At 61.9% G+C, this 21391-nt stretch overlaps 1 protein-coding gene across 2 annotated transcripts in view; it reads right to left on the bottom strand.

Moving 5' to 3' along the window:
• Positions 1 to 1924: 1924 nt before the first annotated feature.
• Positions 1925 to 21391, bottom strand: part of PDE2A (phosphodiesterase 2A) — a 31114-nt gene continuing 11647 nt past the window's right edge. For both annotated transcript variants that reach the window (XM_082776777.1, XM_082776778.1), the window contains exons 2-30: positions 20227 to 20316; positions 19109 to 19197; positions 17742 to 17851; positions 16630 to 16685; positions 16336 to 16395; positions 16076 to 16235; positions 15936 to 15988; positions 15432 to 15506; positions 15291 to 15332; positions 15117 to 15185; positions 14875 to 15005; positions 14644 to 14755; positions 14519 to 14558; positions 13422 to 13485; positions 13242 to 13320; positions 12957 to 13134; positions 12150 to 12262; positions 11942 to 12019; positions 10363 to 10485; positions 10169 to 10239; positions 9958 to 10080; positions 9768 to 9855; positions 7912 to 7959; positions 7700 to 7774; positions 7495 to 7594; positions 7151 to 7263; positions 5831 to 5869; positions 5597 to 5703; positions 1925 to 5347 (exon numbers count right to left, since the gene is read on the bottom strand). In XM_082776777.1, coding sequence (XP_082632903.1) covers positions 5128 to 5347; positions 5597 to 5703; positions 5831 to 5869; positions 7151 to 7263; positions 7495 to 7594; positions 7700 to 7774; positions 7912 to 7959; positions 9768 to 9855; positions 9958 to 10080; positions 10169 to 10239; positions 10363 to 10485; positions 11942 to 12019; positions 12150 to 12262; positions 12957 to 13134; positions 13242 to 13320; positions 13422 to 13485; positions 14519 to 14558; positions 14644 to 14755; positions 14875 to 15005; positions 15117 to 15185; positions 15291 to 15332; positions 15432 to 15506; positions 15936 to 15988; positions 16076 to 16235; positions 16336 to 16395; positions 16630 to 16685; positions 17742 to 17851; positions 19109 to 19197; positions 20227 to 20316 — 2706 coding nt within the window. In that variant the 3' untranslated portion in view covers positions 1925 to 5127. The remainder of the gene's footprint in view (positions 5348 to 5596; positions 5704 to 5830; positions 5870 to 7150; positions 7264 to 7494; positions 7595 to 7699; positions 7775 to 7911; positions 7960 to 9767; positions 9856 to 9957; positions 10081 to 10168; positions 10240 to 10362; positions 10486 to 11941; positions 12020 to 12149; positions 12263 to 12956; positions 13135 to 13241; positions 13321 to 13421; positions 13486 to 14518; positions 14559 to 14643; positions 14756 to 14874; positions 15006 to 15116; positions 15186 to 15290; positions 15333 to 15431; positions 15507 to 15935; positions 15989 to 16075; positions 16236 to 16335; positions 16396 to 16629; positions 16686 to 17741; positions 17852 to 19108; positions 19198 to 20226; positions 20317 to 21391) is intronic.

Genomic DNA, 21391 nt, shown 5'->3' with positions numbered 1-21391 from the left:
GCACACACACATACAGGGAGCTCGGTGCATGCACACACTGCTGTGCACACACACAGGGAGCTGTGTGCACACATACACACTGCTGTGCACACACGCATCATGCATGCACACACCACTGTGCACACACAGAAGAAGCTGCATGCACACATACACACTGCTGTGCACACAGAAAATACATGCACGCACCACTGTGCACACACACAGGGAGCTGCGTGCATGCACACACTGCTGTGCACACACAGATTGTGCATGCACACACTGCTATGCACACAGAGCATGCATGCACACACCACTGTGCACACACAGAGGGAGCTGCATGCACACACACTGCTGTACACACAGAGCATGCATGCACACACTGCTGTGCACACACACGTACAGGGAGCTGTGTGTTTGCACACTGCTGTGGACACACAAACAGGGAGGGGCATGCATGCACACACTGCTTTGCACACACACACAGGGAGGGGTGTGCACACACTGCTCTGCACACACACACACACAGGGAGGGGTGTGCATGCAGACACTGCTGTGCACAGTGCACTCCCCTGTGCACACACACACACAGGGAGGAACGCATGCACCCCTCTTTGCACACGTACACCCCCATTTGCACACACAGAGCTCCTCAGGGACAAGACTGCACACACCTGCGTGCACTGGCACAGGGGGAAGTGCAACACCCCCAGGCACACGCATGCATGGAGATGCCTGCACACACACACACATGCATGCACACACCAGTGTGCACACACACGTGGAGCTACATGCACACACACTGGTGTGCACACACAAAAAGAGAGGTGCATCCCCCGTGCACACACACACTCTTGTGCACACACTCTTGTGCACACACACTTGTGCACACGCACTTGTGCACACACACCCCTGTGCACACACACCAATGCAACTGCACTGCACCTTGCACACCCACCCCACACGTGTGCACACACACACACGGAGGGGTGCACACACCCCCTTGCACACGAACACCTCCACGTGCACGCCCCTTGCACACACATGGACGTGGGCCCAGTGCACCCCTGGGCTGGGCAGGGGCAGGGGACCCCCTCCCAAATTTCCTCCTCCAATGAAACCCAGCCGTTGCTGGAAGCCCCTCCCTTCCATCCTCATTGGCTGCTGCCACCACTTGCCCCGCCTCCTGCACCAAAGCAGCCAATCAGGTCCTCTATGCTAATCAGGCCGAGGTTATTCCCATGGGCACCCCAAAAGGCAAGGGCCCTGTGTGCACACACGGGTGGCTGGGGGTACACCAGGCATGGCCCCCTGCTGGGAGCCCAGCACTGGGAGCACTGGGAGCACTGGGAGCACTGGGAGCTGGGCACAGGGTGCACTGGGAGTCTGGCACTGGGCATACTGGGAGCACAGTACTGGGAGTTTGGCACTGGGTGTACTGGGTACACTCGGAACCTGGCACAGGGTGCACTGGGAACCTGATACTGGGGGCACTGGGAGTCTGACACTGGCCATACTGGGAGCTTGGCACTGGGTGCACTGGGTGCACTGGGAATCCAGCCCTGGGTACAGTGGGTGTGCTGCTGGTTCAGCACTGGGTGCACTGGGAACATGGCACTGGGGGCACTGGGAGCCTGACACTGGGAGCACTGAGTGCACTGGGGGCACTGGGACTCCAGCCCTGGGTACAGTGGTTCATACTGGCCATACTGGGAGCCTGGCACTGGGTGCACTGGGTGCACTGGGAACCCCACACCGCTCCCTGCCTCAGTTTCCCCTGGGCGTGGTGCAGGGGTCGCAGTGGACAGGGGGATGGGGACACAGCCAGGTGACACCGGGGGGGCACAGGAGAGGGGGGCTCGTGCCCCGTTCGTGGTGTCCGTCCTGGTGCCACCGCACCCTGAGGGGACCCCCCCCAACCACAGAGCATCTCCAGGCCACAGGGAGATCGACGTATGAAATTTATTAGGAAAACCAAAACCGACCAAAAAAATAATACCAAAGAAGAAAGAGAAGAAGGAGAGGAAAAGGAAGGGGAAGGAGAAGGAGAGGAGAAGGAGAGGGAGAGGGAGAAGGAGAAGGAGGAGGAGGAGGAGGAGGAGGAGGAGAAGGAAAGGAGGAGAGGGAGAAGGAGAAGGAGAAGGAGAAGGAGAAGGAGAAGGAGAAGGAGAAGGAGAAGGAGAAGGAGAAGGAGAAGGAGAAGGAGAAGGAGAAGGAGAAGGAGAAGGAGAAGGAGAAGGAGAAGGAGAAGGAGAAGGAGAAGGAGAAGGAGAAGGAGAAGGAGAAGGAGAAGGAGAAAGAGGAGGAAAAGGAGAGGAAGGAGGAGGAGAAGGAAGAGGAGGAAGGAGGAGGAGAAGGGATTAGGATTAGGAAAAGGATAATTAGGATTAGGAGAAGGAGAAGGAGAAGAAGAAAGGAGAAGGACAGAGAAGGAGGAAGAGGAGGAGGAGGAGGAGGAGGAGGAAGGAGGAGAAGAAGAAGAACCGTCTCCTGCTCAGGCCCTGTCCGCAGCGCCCGGGCAGGAGGCGCTGAGCCCAGCACAACCAGCACGGCGAGAGGAGAGGACCGAGAAGCTGGGGGAGGTTTTGCACACCCACGCACACCCCCGTGCACACCCGCTGGTGAGCCGGGCACGCGTGGTGCCCGTGCCGCAGGGTGGGCGCAGGGTGCAGGAGCGGGGCCACGCGCACACACCGGGGACCGGCTGGGGAACGCGCCCGTGGTGCCGGCCATCCCATAAACGTGGGGACACGAGGCCGTGGGACACCCCCAGCTCCGCCTGGCAGGATGCTGGCGGCACGGCACGGGTCGTGGTGCCCACCGGCGGCCACCCACGGGTGGTTTTAGGAGGCTCCGAGCACCCCTAGGGTGGTGGCACCGGCGCCTCGGTGGCACGGCGGTGCCGGCGTCGCGCAGCCCGAGCTGGCACCGGGGACGTCTGTAGAAATCAACACCCAGCGTGCACACGGGGTGGGCGTTTTGCATCAAAACCTGGTTTCTCGCCCCAAAAGAGGGGCTCCTGGCAGCGCCCGGTGGTGCGCCCACGGCTGCCAGCGAGGGACGGGCGCGGTGCCGCCGGCGGGGTTGGCACCGCGCTGGCTTTCTCCTATATCGGTTTGGGTTTGGTTGGTTGGTTTTTTGTCTGTCTTTTTTTTGTTTGTTTGTTTTTTGCCTTTTGGGGTCTGCTCCTTCCCGCTGGTTTCGTCGCTCCCTGCCCCGCGGCGGCACGGGGAGAGGGGGGCAGGAGGCTGAGGGAGGGGGGGGTCTCGTAGGCGAAGCGATCGGCCAGCATCCGCGGGGAAGGGGCGGCGGGGGTCCTGCGGGGTCGGGGGGCTGGCCAAAGCGTCTCTCTGAAGGCAACTCCGAGGAGGTAAGGCAAAATGAACGCAGTTCGTCGGGACCGGCGCCGTTTGGGGTTTGGGGTCTCCCGGGGCTCCCCCAGGCGCACCCACACCGAAGCAGTCGGCTCGATGCTTAGAGGAGTAAACGGCGAGGGGGGCGCCCGGGGTGGGCAGCAAATGGCCCCGTGGCCACCCCATAACCACCCCATAACCACCCCACGGCCATCCCACAACCACCCTATCATCATCCCATAACCACCCCATGGCCATCCCATAACCACCCCATGGCCATCCCATAACCACCCCGTGGCCACCCCATGGCGCACCAGCCCCCCCAGTGCTCTGCACCACCCCAGCCCGACCCCACAGCTCTTTGGAGCGGCTCTGGCTTGGGGACATGGAACTGGGGGCTGTGGGATCCCCCCAGGGCTCTTTGCTGGGCTGTAGGATTAGGGCAGAGCCCCCCCAGGACGGTGGGGGCCGGGTAGGGTGGGCTGCAGGCAGGAGGGGGCAGGGGGGGGACCTGCGGGGTCAGCGCACGGCCAGAGGGACCCCAGGGGGGCACCACAGTCCATACAAGTGGTCTGTAGGGTCTGAAGGACCTGGGGAGGCCACCCCAGTTTAGGGACAGCAGTTTGTAGGACCGGGGGGGGCCGCGGAAGGATGGCGGGGGGTCCATGCACTGGAGGGACCACGGGACGTCAGCAGGGTCCATGCACGGTGGGTCTGTAGGGCCAGAGGGACCACCGGGGGCCATCAGTCCATGCTCTGTAGGATTTTGAGGACCGCGGGGGCCGTGGATGGGACCGGGGGGGGCTGCGGACCAGCAGGGACCATGCAGGGTGGGTTGATGGAGCGGGGGGACCCTGCAAGGCCAGCAGGGGCCATATAGGACCAGAGGGACCAGCGGGGGCAACCAGTGCATCCCTGGTGGTCTGTAGGGCCGGGGAGACCACCAGGAGAGGGCAATCCCTGGGGGGGGCGGCGCCGGGGGTCCCTCAGCCCCCAGGTGCTGGTGTAGGGCGCTGGGAGGGGATTTGGGGGGTCCAGGGGGGGCGTGGGCAGAGCGAGGAGCACCCCGTGCGCATCCTGCTCCCGGTGCCACCCTCCTGCCGCCAGCCCCTGGCTCTCCAAAAGCTGTGATTTGTCCCCAAATCATCCCATCGCACCAGGGGGGCAGCGTTCGTGCCCTCTGCTCTCCTCTTTTGGGGTCACTCGGACACAGGGCCAGTGGCCGTGGCACCGTCCCCATCCCTTTGGGGTGCCCAGCCCCGTAGCCGAGAGCCCCCCAGCACCCCATCTCCCCCACCCCATAAATGCTCCCCTCACCCACCCCATGGCATCCCCGTGCCGCGTTTTTGGGGTCAGCCTGCCTGGAGGTGCTTGGGGGGGGGGGGGTTCCCAAACCCTCCCCACCTCTGGCTGCCGAGGGAAGCCGTCCCCACACCCTCACCACCAACCCCATGGGGACACCGGGGTGGCACCAGCAGCCCGAGGCACAGCCACCCTGACCCCACAGTGTCCCCAAATGCCCCCGTCCCCAAATACCACCCCAAACAAGGGGTCCGGTCACCCAGAACGGGGTAGGGGGGGGGGGCGCACCACGACCCCATAGCTCCACCAACACAGTGCCGGCGCTCACCGTGCCGCCGCGGATCCCCCCAAAATCCCCCCTTCACCCCCAAAAATCAAGAGGAAGGGTCCGCAGGGCTGCGGGGTTGGGGGGCTCTCCTCTCCATCACCGCCTCCCCCTGGCCCTGGCGCCCCCCCCCCCCCCCCCCCTTTTCCCCCTTTTAACCCCACAAGGCTCTCACTCGGCCCCCGATTCGGGGTGCCCCTCGGCGTCCAGGCAGCCGTTCATTTGGGCGTCGGGGGCTTGGGGGTCGTACTCCTCGTCCAGAAAATCCAGGGAGTTGTTGCTGGGCAAGCCCCGGATGGTGAATTTATGGGACACCTTGGTCCACTGCTCCCGGTTGCTGGCCACCCGCTCGTACAGCTCCGACGCCTTGGGGAACAGATCCTGCAGCAGCCTGGGTTGGGGAAAAAAACCTCAATATTGGGGTTTTTGGAGTGGGACCCCCCAGAGGTTTGCGCTGCTTGGAAAAATCCCCCCCCCCAAAAAAAAAATCCTACAGAGCGCTGCGCCCGGCGCCCCCCGTCCCACATCGGGATGGAAAGGGGGGAGAAAGGGGGAGCGTCTCCACCCCCCAAAAAAAAAAAATAAAAATGAATAAAAACGGGGGTTTTTGGGGAGGTGGGGAGGTGGGGGGGGGGCTCACTTGTAGATGGGCATGGCGATGTGCTCCATGAAGCTGATCTGCAGCTCGGGGATGTAGGCTTTCTCCCGGTCCATCATCTCCAAGGGGCGGTTGCCCATGGCTTTCTCCTGCAGCAGCAACAAGGGGGGGGTCAGCGCCACCCCCTCCGATAAAAAAAAACCCCACTGAGCCCCCCCCAGTTTAATCCGAGCCCCCCCCTTGGCGCTGGAGAGGTGCAGCCCCCTCCCCACCTACCAGGTCTCCCTGGGAGAAGAACTCCTTGTAGATCAGCTCCTGCAAGGGACAGGGGGGGGGACACCACACGGGGGGGGGGGACACATCACCAGGGTGCCCCCTCCCCACCCACCCACCCCTTTGGGATAATTTCCCTTTTGGGGAACGGCTCCTCATTTTTTTTTTTTTGGAACGAGTCCCATCCTGGGGCATCGGTTCTCCTTTTTTATTAAAAATTGCCCCGTTTTGGGAACAATTTCCCCATTCTGGGAACAATTTCCCCACTTTTGGGAACGGTTCCCCCTTTTTTTGGGAGCAATTCCCGCGTTTGGGGGAAAAAATCCCCCTTTTGGGGAACAATTTCCCCACTTTTGGGAACGGTTCCCCCTTTTTTTCAGAGCAATTCCCGCGTTTGGGGGAAAAAATCCCCCTTTTGGGGAACAATTTCCCCACTTTTGGGAACGGTTCCCCCTTTTTTTCAGAGCAATTCCCGCGTTTGGGGGAAAAAATCCCCCTTTTGGGGAACAATTTCCCCACTTTTGGGAACGGTTCCCCCTTTTTTTCGGAGCAATTCCCGCATTTGGGGGAAGAAATCCCCCTTTTGGGGAACAATTTCTGCTTTTTAGGTGACGATGCCCATCTTTTGGGGAAAATTCCCCCTTTTTTTTTTTGAGAAGAACACCCCATTGTTTGGTGACAATTCCCCATTTTTTGAGGACAACTCCCCTTTTTTTGGGAACAATTCCCCGTCGTTTGGGGAAAATCTCCCCATTTTGGAGGAACAATTCCCCTTTATGAGGAAAAATCCCCCCTTTTTGGGTACAACTCCCCACTTTTTGTTAACGAGTCCCCTTTATTTGGGATCAATTCCCCCTTTTGGGAAACAACTCCCCAATTGGGGGAAATATTCCCTTGGTTTGGGAAATTTCCCCCTTTTTTTTGGGAAAATTCCCCTGTTTGGGGGAAAAACTCCCCCTTTCTAGGTAACAACAACACACTTTTAGGAACAATTCCCCCTTTTTGGGGAAAAACACCTCCCTCTTGGGAACAATTCCCTTTTTTTTTTGATAACAATTCCCTCTTTTGGGGGAACAATTCCCCCTCTTTGGGGAACAATTCCTCCTTTTGGGGGAACAATTCCCCCTTTTTGGGGAACAATTTTCCCTTTTTGGGGAACATCTCCCCCTTTTTTTCGGGATTTGGGGGACGTGGCTCTGGGGCCCGCAGGGCGCAGGGGGCGTCCCTTGGGGGGCTGCTGGTCCTCTGCTGGTGCGGGCACCCAGTATGGGGCAGACCCTGGGGGGCAATTGGGGTTTTTTTTTGGGGGGGGTCCCCGCTCACCGCGATCTTCCTGGTGGTCTTCCAGCCCTTGGTCTGGTCGGAGAGGTCGCAGGAGGTCATCAGCAGGCAGAGCAGCAGGCTGTGGTGCTGCTTGTTTTTGGGGTCGTAGCCGACTGCGGATGGGACAGATTTGGGTCTGGGGGGGTCACCACGGACCCCCAGTGCCCCCACGAGAAGGTTCTGGGGACATCCAGGACCCCCCACCAGCCTCGATGGGGCGAGCCCCCTCGGCACCCCTTGGGGACGCAGCGGGGTGCCCCGCGACCGACCCACCCTGTGCCCACCCTACAACCTTGGGGGACAACGGGACCCCCCCGGGAGGGTCCGGGCAGCCCCCTCCCCACCTTCTGCCATCTTCTGGAGGTCCTTGAAGATGCGCAGGTGGTGGGCCAGGTCGGTGGCCAGGATGATGTCCCGCATCAGGTCCAGCATGCGCTGGTAATCCTATAGGGTCACGGGGCTCAGCACCCCCAGCTGGAGCTCGTGGCATCGTGGAGGGGGGGTTAAAGGGGGTTTTGGGGGGGAAAAGGGGGTTTTTGGGGGAATCACCTTGCGGGAGAAGTGGTCGAAGATGTTGCAGCCCTGGCTGTTGAGGATGGCGATGGCCTGGGCGAAGTGGTGGCGCTGCGGGGGGAGCGGGGACGTGGTTTGGGGATGGGGGCGCACGGGTTTTGGGGGGGCGTCAGAAGGACCCCGTGAGTCAGGGGAGGGGGAAACCATTGCCAAAACCCCCAAAGAGTAGGGCTGGGGGGGGTCCTTACCTCCATGACTGAGCCCTCGGAGCTGTACAGAGCCGCCAGGACGGATTTCTGGAAGGAGAGGGAGCCGGGGTCAGCCTGACCCGGAACCTGACCTTGACCCTAAACCTAACCCTAACCCTGACCCTAAACCTAAACCAAAATCTGATGCTGCTCCTGACCCTGATCTGAATCCTAAACCTGACCCTGACCCTAACACTATCCCCTAAAACTAACCCTAACCCCAAACCCAACCCTAACCCTAACCCCAAAACCAACCCTAACCCTCAAACCAAGCCTAACTCTAACCCTAAACCCAACCCTAAACCTAAGCCACAATCTAACACTAACCCTAAACCGATCTTAAACCCAAACCTGACCCTGATCCTAACCCTATTCCCTAAAACTAACCCTAAACCTAAGCCTAAACCTAACCCTAAACATAACCCTAACCCTAACAGTAACCCCTAACCTCTAAACATGAACCTAATCCTGGCCCTAACCCTAGTACTAGCCCTATATGCAACCCCTAAACCTAACCCTAACCCTAACTCTAAAACTAACCCTTAACCCTAACCCAAACCCTAACCCTAACCCATAAATCTAACCCTAACCCATAAATCTAACCCTAACCCTAACCCTAAATGCAACACCTAACCCTAACCTAACGCTAACCCCTAAATCTATCCCTAACCCTAACAATAACCCTAACAATAACCCTGGCACTGACCCTAACCCAAATCCTAACTGTAACCCATAAATCTAACCCCAACCAACCCTAATCCTAAACCTAACCCTAACCTGAACCCTAACCCTAAACCCTAAACATAACCATAACCCCTAACCCTAACCCCTAAACATAACTCTGGCTCTAACCCTGACCCTAAACCCTAACCCTAACCCTACCGCTGCCCCTGCCCCTAACCCTAACCCTGCCCCAACCCAAACCCTAAACCTGCCCCTAGCCCCTGACCCTGCCCCTAACCCTAAACTAACCCCTAACCCTAAAACTAACCCCTAAACCTAACAGTAGCCCTGGCACTGACCCTAACCCAAACCCTAAATATAACCCATAAATCTAACCCTAACCCTAACCCAAACAATAACCCTGGCACTGATCCTAACCCTAACTCTAACTGTAAAATCTAACCCTAACCGCTAACCCTAACCCTAACCCCTAACCCTAACCCCTAAACATAACCCTGACCCTAAACCTTAACCCTAACCCTACTGCTGCCCCTGCCCCTGCCCCTAACCCTAACCTGCCTCTAACCCCAACCCTAACCTTAACCCTAACCTCTAACCCTAACCCTAACCCCTAACCCAAACCCTAACCCTGCCCCTAACCCAAACCCTAACCCTAACCCTAACCCTAACCCTAACCCTAACCCTAACCCTAACCCTAACCCTAACCCTAACCCTAACCCTAACCCTGCCCCTAACCCTAACCCTGCCCCTAACCCTAACCCTAACCCTAACCCTCTAACCCTAACCCTATCCCTAACCCTAACCCTAACCCTAACCCTAACCCAGCCCCTGCCCCTAACCCTAACCCTAACCCTAACCCTAACCCTAACCCTAACCCTAACCCTAACCCTAACCCAGCCCCTGCCCCTAACCCTAACCCTAACCCTAACCCTAACCCTAACCCTAACCCTAACCCTAACCCTAACCCTATCCCTAACCCTATCCCTAACCCTAACCCTAACCCTAACCCCTAACTCCTAACCCTGCCCCTAACCCTAACCCTAACCCTGCCCTAACCCCACCCCGGGCCATCCCAGCTCAGAGCACACCCCCACAATCACCGCTGGGTGACCCCCCCATGTCCCCACGGTGTCCCCGTGCCCCGTTCCCCCCGCCCCAACACCCGCTCTCACCGAGGCCACCTGGAAGGAGTTATTGGTGCCCCTGTGGTCCAGGTCGTGGCACATGCAGGAGATGAAGAGGGCGAAGATCTCGATGTCTCTGGGGAAGGGGAGGAGGAGGAGGGAAACTGAGGCAGGCGGGAGGGCGGGGAGACCCCGGGGGGGGTTTTTTATTTTTTAGGGGAAGGGGTCCCGGCCGTACTCCAGGTAGTTGACGAGCTCCAGGTTCTTGTAGAGCAGGTAGCAGAAGTGGGAGACGGAGAAGGCGTGCATCCAGTTGTGGTAGGGGGGGTCACGGTAACCCTTTTTCACCATCAGGCAGAACCTGGAGGGGGTTGGAGGATGATGGGGGGGTGAGGAGGGGGCTTCTCAGCCCCCGCAAAGACCCCAAAATTCGTCCCCGCGACCCCCACCTGGTGAGGGTCTGGCGGTCCATCTTGTAGGTGTTGATGAAGTTCATGTCCTGCAGCATGCTCAGGATGGCCTGGGGAGGGGATGGGGGTGGGCAAAAAGGGGGCGTCCCCACGTCCCCCACCCCCCCCGGCTCACCCCATGGGGGTGTTTTTTTGGGGACCGGCCCCCCTCTCCCCCCCCCCCGAGCCCTCACCATGGAGGTGTCGTCCTCGGGCAGGGAGCGGGGCGTGTAGGTGAAGCTGGCGAAATTGGGGTCGATGGTGGCCACGGGCTGGATGCCCTCGCTCAGCAGCTTGGTGTACTCGTCGTCCGACACCTGGGGGGCACGGGCACGGCGCCCACGGGGTCCCCGAATTATCCTGGGGCACCTCAGGCAGCACCACGGCACGGGTACGGCACCCAGGGGGTCCCCAAATGTCCCCTGGGTCACTCCAACAAGCATCACGGGATGGTTACAGCACCCAAGGGGTCCCCAAAATTCCCCTGGGGCACCTCAGGCAGCACCACGGCACGGGTATGGCACCCAGGGGGTCCCCAGATGTCCCCTGGATCACTCCAACAAGCACCATGGCATGGGTACAGCACCCAAGGGGTCCCCAAATTATCCTGGGACACCTCAGCCAGCACCACAGCACCCAAGGGGTCCTCAAATTATCCTGGGTCACTCCAACAAGCACCATGGCATGGGCACAGCGCCCAGGGGGTCCCCAAATGTCCCCTGGGTCACTCCAACAAGCATCATGGGATGGGCACAGTACCCAGGGGGTCCCCATATTATCCTGGGACACCTCAGGCAGCACCATGGCATGGGTACGGCACCCAGGGGGTCCCCAAATGTCCCCTGAGTCCCTCCAGCCAGCACCATGGCATGGGTTCAGCACCCAAGGGGTCCCCAAAATTCCCCTGGGACACCTCAGGCAGCACCACAGCACCCAAGGTATTCCCAAATTATCTTGGGTCACTCCAACAAGCACCACGGCATGGGCACAGCACCCAGGGGGTCCCCAAATGTCCCCTGGGTCACTCCAACAAGCATCACGGGATGGACACAGCACCCAGGGGGTCCCCAAATTATCCTGGGACACCTCAGCCAGCACCACGGCACGGGTACAGTACTCAGGGGGTCCCCAAAATTCCCCTAGGACACTTCAGCCAGCACCATGGCACAGGCACAGCACTCAGGGGATCCCCAGATGTCCCCTGGGACACCTCAGGCAGCACCATGGCATGAGCACAGCACCCAGAGGGTCCCCAAATGTCCCCTGGGACACTCCAACAAGCACCACGGCATGGGCACAGCACCCAGGGGGTCCCCAAATGTCCTCTGTGTCCCTCCAGCCAGCACCATGGCATGGGTACAGCACCCAAGGGGTCCCCAAAATTCCCCTGGGACACGTCAGGCAGCACCACGGCATGGGTACAGCACCCAGGGGGTCCCCAAATTATCCTGGGACACCTCAGGCAGCACCACGGCACGGGCACAGCACCCAGGGGGTCCCCAAAATTCCCCTGGGAAACCTCAGGCGGCACCACGGCATGGGTACAGCACCCAGGGGGTCCCCAAAAGTCCCCTGGGTCACTCCACCCAGCACCACGGCACGGGCACAGCACCCAGGGCGTCCCCAAAATTCCCCTGGGACTGATGCCAAGAACCCCAACAGCTCGGTGCCACCTCCCCAAGGGCAACACGCTGACACCGGGGGGGGGTCCCATCCAGCAGGGGACCCCCTCCCCGTGGGCGCATCGCCCCCCGGGGGGGGGACACCCCTCACCTTCATGTGGTACATCATCATCTCGTTGGCCAGGTGGCTGCGGTACTGCGCCTCGTTCACCTTCTTGTACAGCAGGGACTTGGGGGGGCAAAATGGGGGGGGCGTGGGCGCACTGAGGGCGAGCACCCCCTCTCCGGACACGTCACCGATCCCCACGTGTCCCCTCCCCAAGCCGGGGACCCCCCGGGGACCCCCCCCAGGCACTCACGTGGGCGATGCTGATGCCGCAGTAGATGGAGAAGGCGGTGGCCAGGTCCTCATCGAATTTGCTGAACCAGGGCCCGTTGATCTTGTTGACCAGCTCGGCCACCCCGATGACCTCTGGGGACACATTGGGGTCAGGGTGGGGGCGGGTTGGGACCCCCACCCCACGGCACGGGGCTGTCAGAGTGTGCTGGGGGATGGTGCTGTGCCCAGGGGGTGGGTTTGGGGACGGTGCGATGCGCTGGGGGTGGGATTGTGCCCAGGTTTTGGGGACAAGACTGTGTCCTTGTTTTGGGGACGGGATTGTGCCCCTTTGTTGGGGACAGGATCGTGTCCATGTGCTGGGGACAAGATTTTGCCCATCTTCTGGGGACAATGTCATGCTCTCGTGCTGTGGACAGGATCGTGCCCATGCTCTAGGGACAGGATCGTGCCCATGTTTTGGGGACAAGATCGTGTCCTTGTTCTGGGGACAGGATCGTGCCCCTTTGCTGGGGACAATGAAATGCCCTTGTGCTGGGGACAGGATCGTGTCCATGCTCTGGGGACAAGATTGTGCCCATGTTTTGGGGACAAGACTGTGTCCTTGTTCTGGGGACAGGATCGTGTCCATGCGCTGGGGACAGGATTGTGCCCAGGTTTTGGGGACAGGATTGTGCTCGTGTGCTGAGCAAAATGCAATGTCCTCGTGCTGGGGAACAGCATTGTGCCCATATTTTGGGGACAGCATCGTGCCCATGTCCTGGGGACAATGCAATTCCCTAATGCTTGGGACAGGCTTGCACCCCTGTGCAGGGGACAATGCCCTCACCCTGGCTCTCGTTCTTGATGGGGAAGCAGAGGATGTTCCTGGTGCGGAAGCCGGTGCTGTCGTCCACGCCGCGGTAGAAGAGGGGGTGCGAGTAGGCGTCCTTGATGTTCAGGATCTTGCCCGTGGTGGCCACGTGCCCCGCGATGCCCTGGTCGGCGGGGATGCGGATCTCGTAGCTCTGTGGGCACGGAGAGGCTCGGGGGCAGCTGGCGCGGCCCTCCCCGAGCCTAAAATCCCCCTAAATCCCCCTAAAATCGTGCCGCTTGCCCCCGCAGCCCACCTCACCTCGTCATCCACCACACCGCCGTCGAACACCTTGGCCACCAGCTCGTGGCTGAGGCGGTCCAGCAGGAACACGGAGCATCTGCAAGAGGCCACCGTGGCACTCGCACCCACGGGACACCCCCCCCAGGGTCCCCACATGTCCCCCCCGTGTCCCCCTCCCCGCCTGGGGTCCCCGCTCACATCTCGGCGTTGCTGAGGTTTCGGGCTTCCGTGATGATCTCCTGGAGCAACACGGAGACGTCGTCTGCAGCGGGGAGAAGGGTTAGGGGGGGGCATGGGGAGGGTGCCCCCCGTGCAGGTTTGCAGGCAGGGAGCCCCCCAGACCAGCGGGAAGCCCCCCACCCATGTGTGTAATGAGGGGGGGTCTCCGCTCAGTCTGCAACAAGCGCTGTGCATGCAGCGGGGTGCGTGCATGCAGCAGGGTGTGCATGCAGCGGGGTGTGCATGCAGCGGGGTGCACCACTGTGTGCATGCTTGTGCAGCAGCGTGCATGCATGTGGCACGTGCACTTGCAGCAGTGTGCATGTGCTTATTCAGCAGCGTGCACACATGTGCCACGTGTGCATGCACTGGTGTGCATGTGCTTGTGCAGCAGTGTGTGCATGCATACACGTGGTACATGTGCATGCAGCAGCGTGTGCTTGTGCAGCTGTGTGTGTGCATGCATGTGGTGTGTGGGCATGCAACTGTGCACGAGCTTTGAGCAGCAGTGTGTGCGTGCATGCATGCAGCTTGCATGCATGCATGCATGCATGTGTGTGCACGCAGAGGTGTGCACACACATGCAGAAGTGCATACAGCCATGCAGGTGTGTGCAACAGGGGGTGTGTGCATGCTGCTGTGCATGCATGCAGCACTGCATGGGCATGCAGCAGGCCACTCATGTGCAGTTTTGAGTGCGTGCATGCAGACATTGCTGTGCTCACAGCGGGTGCACACTGCAGTGCGTGCAGGCACCCAGCAGTACGGGTGCATGCAGCAGTGTGTGTGTGCATGCAGCTGTTTGTGTGCATGAAATGGTGCACGTGCAGCAGCGTGCGTGCCTGTAACGGTTTGTGTGCATGCAGCAGTGCAATGTGCACGCACACTGCTACGTGCACGCAGTCTGTGCATGCGTGCATGAGCAGCCAGCGCTGTGCATGCTCAGGGGTGCCCTCCTGCGACCAGCAGGGTTAGGGCTGGTGGCGCACAGCACCACGTCCCCCCCCCCCACAGGAGACCCCGGTGCCACCGTCACCCGGCTCGGCACCACCCAGGGGTGCTCCCCGGGCACCTACCCAAGTGCGTGAAGAGGTTCTTCGCCACCTGCAGCAGGGCCTGGTGGGGACAGAGGGGACATCAGCAGCAGGGGGGGCACCCATGGGTGCTGTACAACCAGCTGGGGGTCGCGGGGGGGGCTCACCTGGCACTCGCACTTGAGCTTTTGCTCCTTCTGGAAGGCCAGCGTGCTGGTGAGCACCGTGGAGGTGTAGCAGAAGCAGTGCTGGATCTTGTGCTCGTCCCTCTCCGTGTAACTGGGGGGACGGAGACCCCCGGGGATGGAGGGGACACCGGCTCAGCGCCCACCAGAGGGAAATTGGGGGGAGGGGAGGGGGCGAGGACTGGATCCCGGCCACCCCCAGCCCACCCTCACCTCTCTCCGCTCAGCTTGTTGAAGGCGCAGGCCAGGGCCACCACCTGGGAGGTGGCACGGCTGATGACGGGGACGCAGAGCATGGAGGTGACCTCGGTGCCCAGCATGCTGTTGAGCTGCTTGTGCTCCTCCTGCAAGGGGGAAAAAAAAAAAAAAAAGAGGGGGGGGGAGGCAAAAAGGGGTGGGCAGGGGTCACCCCCAGCACCCAAGGGTGCCCTGTGGGGTTGAGGTTCATCACCCACCTCGCTGATGTCCTTCAAGGTGATGGATTTCTTGTCCTCCACCACCTGCCCCAGGCGCCCGAAAGTGAGCTGTGGGCAGAGGGGGGGCTGAAATAGGGCAGGGGGGGACACGCCAGCATCACCCCCCCCTTGGGGCACTGTATCCCCAAAGCTGGCACCCGTGGGTGCCCTCACCGAGAAGCTGATCTCCTCCTCGAGGACGCGGTCGCCCACCACCTAAAAGAGATGGGGCCATGGGGCTGAGCTTCTGGGGGGGGGTCCGGGATATTTTGGGGGTCCAGGATGTGGGGGGAGCCCGTCTGGGGGGGCACCCACCTGGCAGAAGAGCTGGTGGTTGTCCTCCGAGACCAGCAGCAGGCAGCAGCACAGCGACTGGGTCTCCTGCTTCAGCTGGGGGGGGGGGGGGGACACGAGAGCAGCCGTGGGTGCTCCAACCTGCCCCGAGCCCCCCCACCCCCAGAGGGCAGGATCCGGCCCCTAACCCCTCCCCAGAGCACCCCGGGACCCCCCAAAGAGCGGGGTGCCCCGCTGGGACCTCTCCGCTGGGGCTGGGCGCGTTAACCCTGGTGCCTACTGATGGCACCCTGCTGTTAATTAAGGCTGGGGGGGGGGTGGAAACGGTGAGCAGGACCCCCCCCCCGTGCCACCTCCTCCCCATCCTCGTGCCTGGGGTGGCACCGTGAGCTTTGGAGACTCCTGACAGCTCCGGGGCCGTTCACTCTGGTCCCTACTGATGACCGTGTTTTGGAGAGGGGGTTTGATTTCAATTTGGGGGCTGTTTGGTGATTTTTGGGGACTGGGGGGGGGGCAGCTACTCACATAATTGATGACCTTGAGCTGCAGCGAGGCCGCGTCCAGGTCGTACAGCTCGCCTGCAAGAGGGGCGGCTCAGCACCCTGCCCTCTCCGCACCCCCCCCCCCCCAATGTGCCCCCCACCCTGCGCGCCCCCCGCCCTCACCGCAGAGCTGCAGGATCTTGCAGTCCAGCTCGCTGTAGCTGCCCTCGGGAGCTTTCTCCGCCTTGGCCAGCGAGGTCTGCGAGGAGCTGGTGGAGAGGCTGACCTGCGGCCAGGGCTGCAGCTTCTGCAGAGCCTGCACGCGCCGGTACGCCACCAGGGTCTGCGGGGAATTGGGGTGGGGGGCGTCAGGGAGCTGGGGAGGGGGGTTTGGATGTGATGCAGGGGATGGGAGGCACCGTGGAGGGGTTGGGGTCACTCACGTGGCGCTCCAGGGCGCGCAGGTTCTGCTCGTCCGAGTCGCTCAGGGGGCTGCAGTGAACCTGGGGGGGCAGCGGGGGGACGCTGGGGGCTTGGGAAAGGCGCGTGGGCACCCCCAGACCCCCCAATTTGGGGAGGAGAAGTGAGGGTTTGGTGGTGGTTTCCATGCGTTTTTGGGGCGCGGCTCCGGTGCCTGCTGTCCCACCCAAGGGGTGTCCCCAGGGGATTGGGGAGGGGGTGTCCCCAGGGGTTTGGAGGGGGTGTCCCCAGCTCTGTCCCCCCCCCCCCCTGCTCACCAGGAGGACGCACACCACGGCCCCGCTGTCCTTGTCCACCAGCGGGATGATGAGCACTGCAAGGAGACAGCGGGCTCAGCCCCCGGGGGGGTGCTGGAGGGGTGGCACCGACCCCTCAGATTGGGTGTCCCCCCCCTCCCCTTCATACCCCCTGTGTGTGCAGCCCCCCGGTGCCCACCCACCCACTCCGTGCAGTCCCCTCCCGTCCATTTCTCCACCCACCCATCCATCCCTTCTCCCATCCATCCATCCATCCGTCCCCGACCCATCTGCCCACCCACCCACCCTCTTGTCCACCCACACCCACCCATAAATCCAGCCACCCACCCACCCAGTCACCCGTGCACCCTCATCCCTCCCTCCCTCCTTCCCTTCTTCCCTCCACCCATCCGCCCACCCAGCCAGCCAGCCAGCCGTACAGAATCACAGAATCACAGCATTTTTAGGTTGGAAGAGACCTCTAGGTCAGCGAGTCCAACCTCTGACCTAACGCTAACCAGTCCTCAAAGTAACCAAGTCCATCCATCCCTCCATCCATCCACCCACCCAGCCATCCATCCATCCCTCCACCCATCCCTATATCCATCCATCCCTCCATCCTTCCATCCTTCCTTCCTTCCTTCCTTCCATCCTTCCATCCATCCTTTTTTCCTTCCTTCCATCCATCCACCCACCCACCCATCCATCCATCCCTGTATCCCTCCATCCCTCCATCCATCTATTCTTCCCTCCTTCCTTCCTTCCTTCTGTCTGTCCGTCCATCCATCCCTCCCTCCCTCCCTCCATCCATCCATCCATCCATCCATCCATCCATCCATCCATCCATCCATCCATCCATCCTTTTTTCCTTCCATCCATCCTTTTTTCCATCCTTTTTTCCATCCATCCTTTTTTTCTTCCATCCATCCTTTTTTCCATCCATCCTTTTTTCCATCCATCCATCCATCCATCCTTCCATCCATCCATCCACCCACCCATCCATCCCTCCACCCACCCTCCCTCCCTCCCTCCATCCCACCCCCTGCCCCCCCACCCTCCCCTTCCCCCCCCCACCCATTTCCCACCCCCCCATTGCCCCTTTCCCTCCCCTCCCCACCCCGTGCAGCCCCCACCTTGCGTGCCGGGGGCGAGGGGCGCAGCCAGGGGGCCCAGCTTCTGGCCCTGCAGCTCGGCGGGGGGCAGCCCCCCGCACTCCACCCGCTTCTGCCTCCGCACCGCATCCCTGGGGGGGACATGGGGCACCCTGAGCCACCCCCCCTGTGAGGCCGGGTGGGGGGCTCCCACCCCAGGACCCCCGCCCGGAGGCTGCTTTGCTCCCAGCCTCTCTTGGACCCCCCCCCCCCAGGATGTGTCCCCCTGCTTTGGCCCCAATAAGAGACCCCCAGGATGGACCCAGTGAGCGGGGGGCTGCGGGAGCTGGGGGGGGGCAGCAGCAGGGGACCCCCAGCCATGGGGGCAGGACAGCTGTGGGGTGGGGGCAGCCTAAAAATTTGGGGTGGGGGGTAAGAGGGGGGAGGAAAAAGGGTGTGCAAGTGGTTGGGGAGGGATTGGGGTATGGGGGGTGTGCACAGGGAGTGTGCATGCGTGTGCATGGGGTGTGTGGGTACGTGTGTGCAGTGAGTGTGCACACAGGGAGTGTGCATGCGTGTGCATGGGGTGTGCATGGTGTGTGTGTGTGCATGGGGGGTGCATGCATGAGCACAGGGTGTGCATGCACAAGGAGTGTGAGTGTGCATCTGCATCTGCATTGTGCTTGTGCATGTGCACAGTGAGTGTGTATCCATGTACATGGCGTGTGCGTGCATGTGCACGGTGAGTGTGCATGCATGTGCATGGTGTGTGCATGTGCACAGTGTGCGTGCATCTACATCTGCATGTGCATTGTGCTTGTGCATGTGCACAGTGAGTGTGTATCCATGTACATGGCGTGTGCGTGCATGTGCACGGGGAATGTGCATGCATGTGCATGGTGTGTGCACTTGCACAGTGAGTGTGTGTGTGTGCACAGTGTGCGTGCATCTACATCTGCATGTGCATTGTGTGTGTGCACACTGAGTGTGCATGCATGTGCATGGTGTGTGTGCACGTGCATTGCGTATGTGCATGCTCATGTGCACAATGCATGTGTGCTTGCACATGCACGGTGCATGTGCACAGTGTGCACACACACGGCCTGCAGGGGGTGTGCACATGCACCGAGTGCGTGCGTGTGCATGCACAGTGCATGTATCCGTGTGTCTGTGCATGCCTGGCCGGGCAGTGCACATATGTGGCTGTGTGTGCAAGGCGTGTGCGAGGTGTGCACACGTGCACGGGGTGTGTGCACGCGTGTGGCTCATCCCAGACCCGCAGCCCAGCAGGGCTCGCAGCAGAACAGAGGGGTCTGGGGGCGCACAGCACAGCTCGGGGGGGCCCAAAGGCTCCAAGTGGGGGGCACGGTGGGGGTCCTGCCCCAAGGAGGGGTCCACGGGGGGCTCACCTGAGCTTCCCCTCGGCGGGCAGCTCATGGGGGGGGTCGTCGCAGGTCAGCCGGGTGTCCCCATCCAGCAGGTAGATGTAGACGTGCTCCTGGAAGGGGGGGGGGCAGCAGCACCACCGTGAGCCCCCCCCTGCAGCCTCAGCGCGCTCCCGTGCACGGGGCACGGGGCAGGACCCAGCACCCTGCGTGGGGCTGGGGGCTGCTCCCCCTGCAGCCCTCCCTGTGCCCCCCTCCTGGCTCTGCAACCCTCTCAGCCCCCCCCCAGAAGCCCCCCCAGGATTGGCACGGCGTGCCTCAGTTTCCCCAGGAGCATTTTTCCAGGAGCTCCACCACCCTGCAGCAGGCAGGGTCGAAGCCGAGAGCCCCCCAGCTTTGGCACGGGACCCCCAAAACCTCGCAACGCCCGGGAAGAAGGAGGCAGCAGAGCCTCACCAAGCGGCCCCGGCACGCTCCAGCGCCCCGGGGAAGGGTGAAGGGAGGGAGGGAAAGGTAATTCATGGCAGCGCCGGGCGATGAAATCCCATTATCAGCTGCCAGCGGGGGAGATAATGCGCGCAGCGGCGGCGCGGCGGGGTGATTTAGTGCTGCGGTGCCGCGGACACGTCAGGGGCCGTGGCTCCGGGTCTGTTCCGTGCCAGCTGCTCCCTGGTTGATGGCCCCGAGCTGTTGGAGCCCTCGGCGGCGGGCAAAGGCCGGATCTCAGCAGACTTTCCGGGCCGAGGGTTTCAGCAATTGCGTGTTCGGCGCCCAGAAATAACACCGGAGGCGTGCGGGGATGCGCAGGGAGGAGAGCGGCAGGATCCCATGGGGATGGGGCAAAGGGGGGAAACTGAGGCAGGGCTGGGGGCCAGGGGGGAGTTTTGCTCGGCTGGGGCATGGTGTTGGCACGGTGTGCGTGGTGCCAGGCTGCCAGCAGCACCCCGGGGACACCAGCACCCCGGGGACACCCCCACCCCGTCACCGGGCACGCCAGCACCCTCCTGCTGCGGCACGGTCTGATCCCAAAAACAACGCAGGGGCTCAGCCCCTGGCAAATGCCACCTGCTGCTGGCAGGGGGGGTGACAGCAAGGGGACGAGGAGCTCTGGGGTCCTGGTGGGTCAGGGGGTCCCCACCTACCACTTTGGGCAGCAGGGAGAGGACGGCATCGCGCAGGGCGTCCCGCAGGCTGGAGACATCGATCACGGCCCCCAGGCTCAGCAGGGCGTCCTGGGGAGAGAGCAGACACGGGGGGGGGGGACACACGACGGGGAGGGGGCTGAGGTGGTCACCGCTGCGACGTCACCGACGTCACCACAGTGTTTTTTTTTCCCCCCTTTACCCCAAAATCCCCAGCGGGTGATGCCGCCCGCCTGGGGGGGCGCACGGTGCCACGGGCACCCCATGGGGACGGGGAGGGGACCCCGGTGCCACCTCACTGCAGAGGGCTGCTGGGGGCTGCGGCTTGCAGGAAGGTGGGGGGGCGGCCACCTCTTTTTTTTTGGGGTGCCCCTGTGACCGTGCAAACGGCCATCCTGCTGGATTGGGGCGTACTGGGAGCACTGGGCAGGCGAGCAGCCCAGGATGTGGTGTGACACGGGGCTGGCACTGACACAGGGAGCCGCACGTGGCCGTGTGTGAGCCCCTCTGGTGTCTGCTCCGACCAAACCAGCACCACCAGCACCACACCAGTGCCTGCACCAGTGCCACCAGCACCACCCCAGCACCGGCTGGGAGCAGCAGCAGGGCGGCCGCGTGCCGATAAATCCAGAGCCGGGTCCCCCGCGCTGACCCCGGCCGGCTTTATTTACGCCTTTGATTTCTTTGCATGAATAAAAACGAGCCGAGCCTGCTCCTGCCTTCCACGGCCCCGACAGCCGACGCAGCTGTGGAATTTTAATTTTTTAGCAGCTTTTGTGGGCACCGAAATCTGGCAAAATCCCCGAGAGCCACGCGCTGCGCCCCGGCCACCTTCCCGAAGTGCACGGTGAGGGCACGGCCACCCGCTGGCCACCCCGGGTCCCCGATGTCCCAGCACTTGGCACAAACCCCAGGCGGGGTCGTGCCATGCCCTGGGCACCACCGGTGAAAATTTGGGGGTCCCAAATTCCTCCCACCCCAAGCAGCTGCTGGGATGGGGCGCGTGGAGCGGGGATGGAGCTGCGGTGGTGGCGTTTGGGGAGGAGGGGGCTGAAATTGTCCCCTCGGTAGGGACACCCAGCCCTGTGTCCCTCCTTCTGGAGCAGTGTCACCGAAGGGGAACCCACTGACCCCACACCACGTCCCCAGGGCACGAAATGGGGCT

Source organism: Aythya marila, assembly GCF_965140915.1.
Source record: "Aythya marila genome assembly, chromosome: 1".
Classification (NCBI taxonomy): Eukaryota; Metazoa; Chordata; class Aves; order Anseriformes; family Anatidae; genus Aythya; species Aythya marila.
This window is presented reverse-complemented; position numbering and strand designations above follow the sequence as displayed.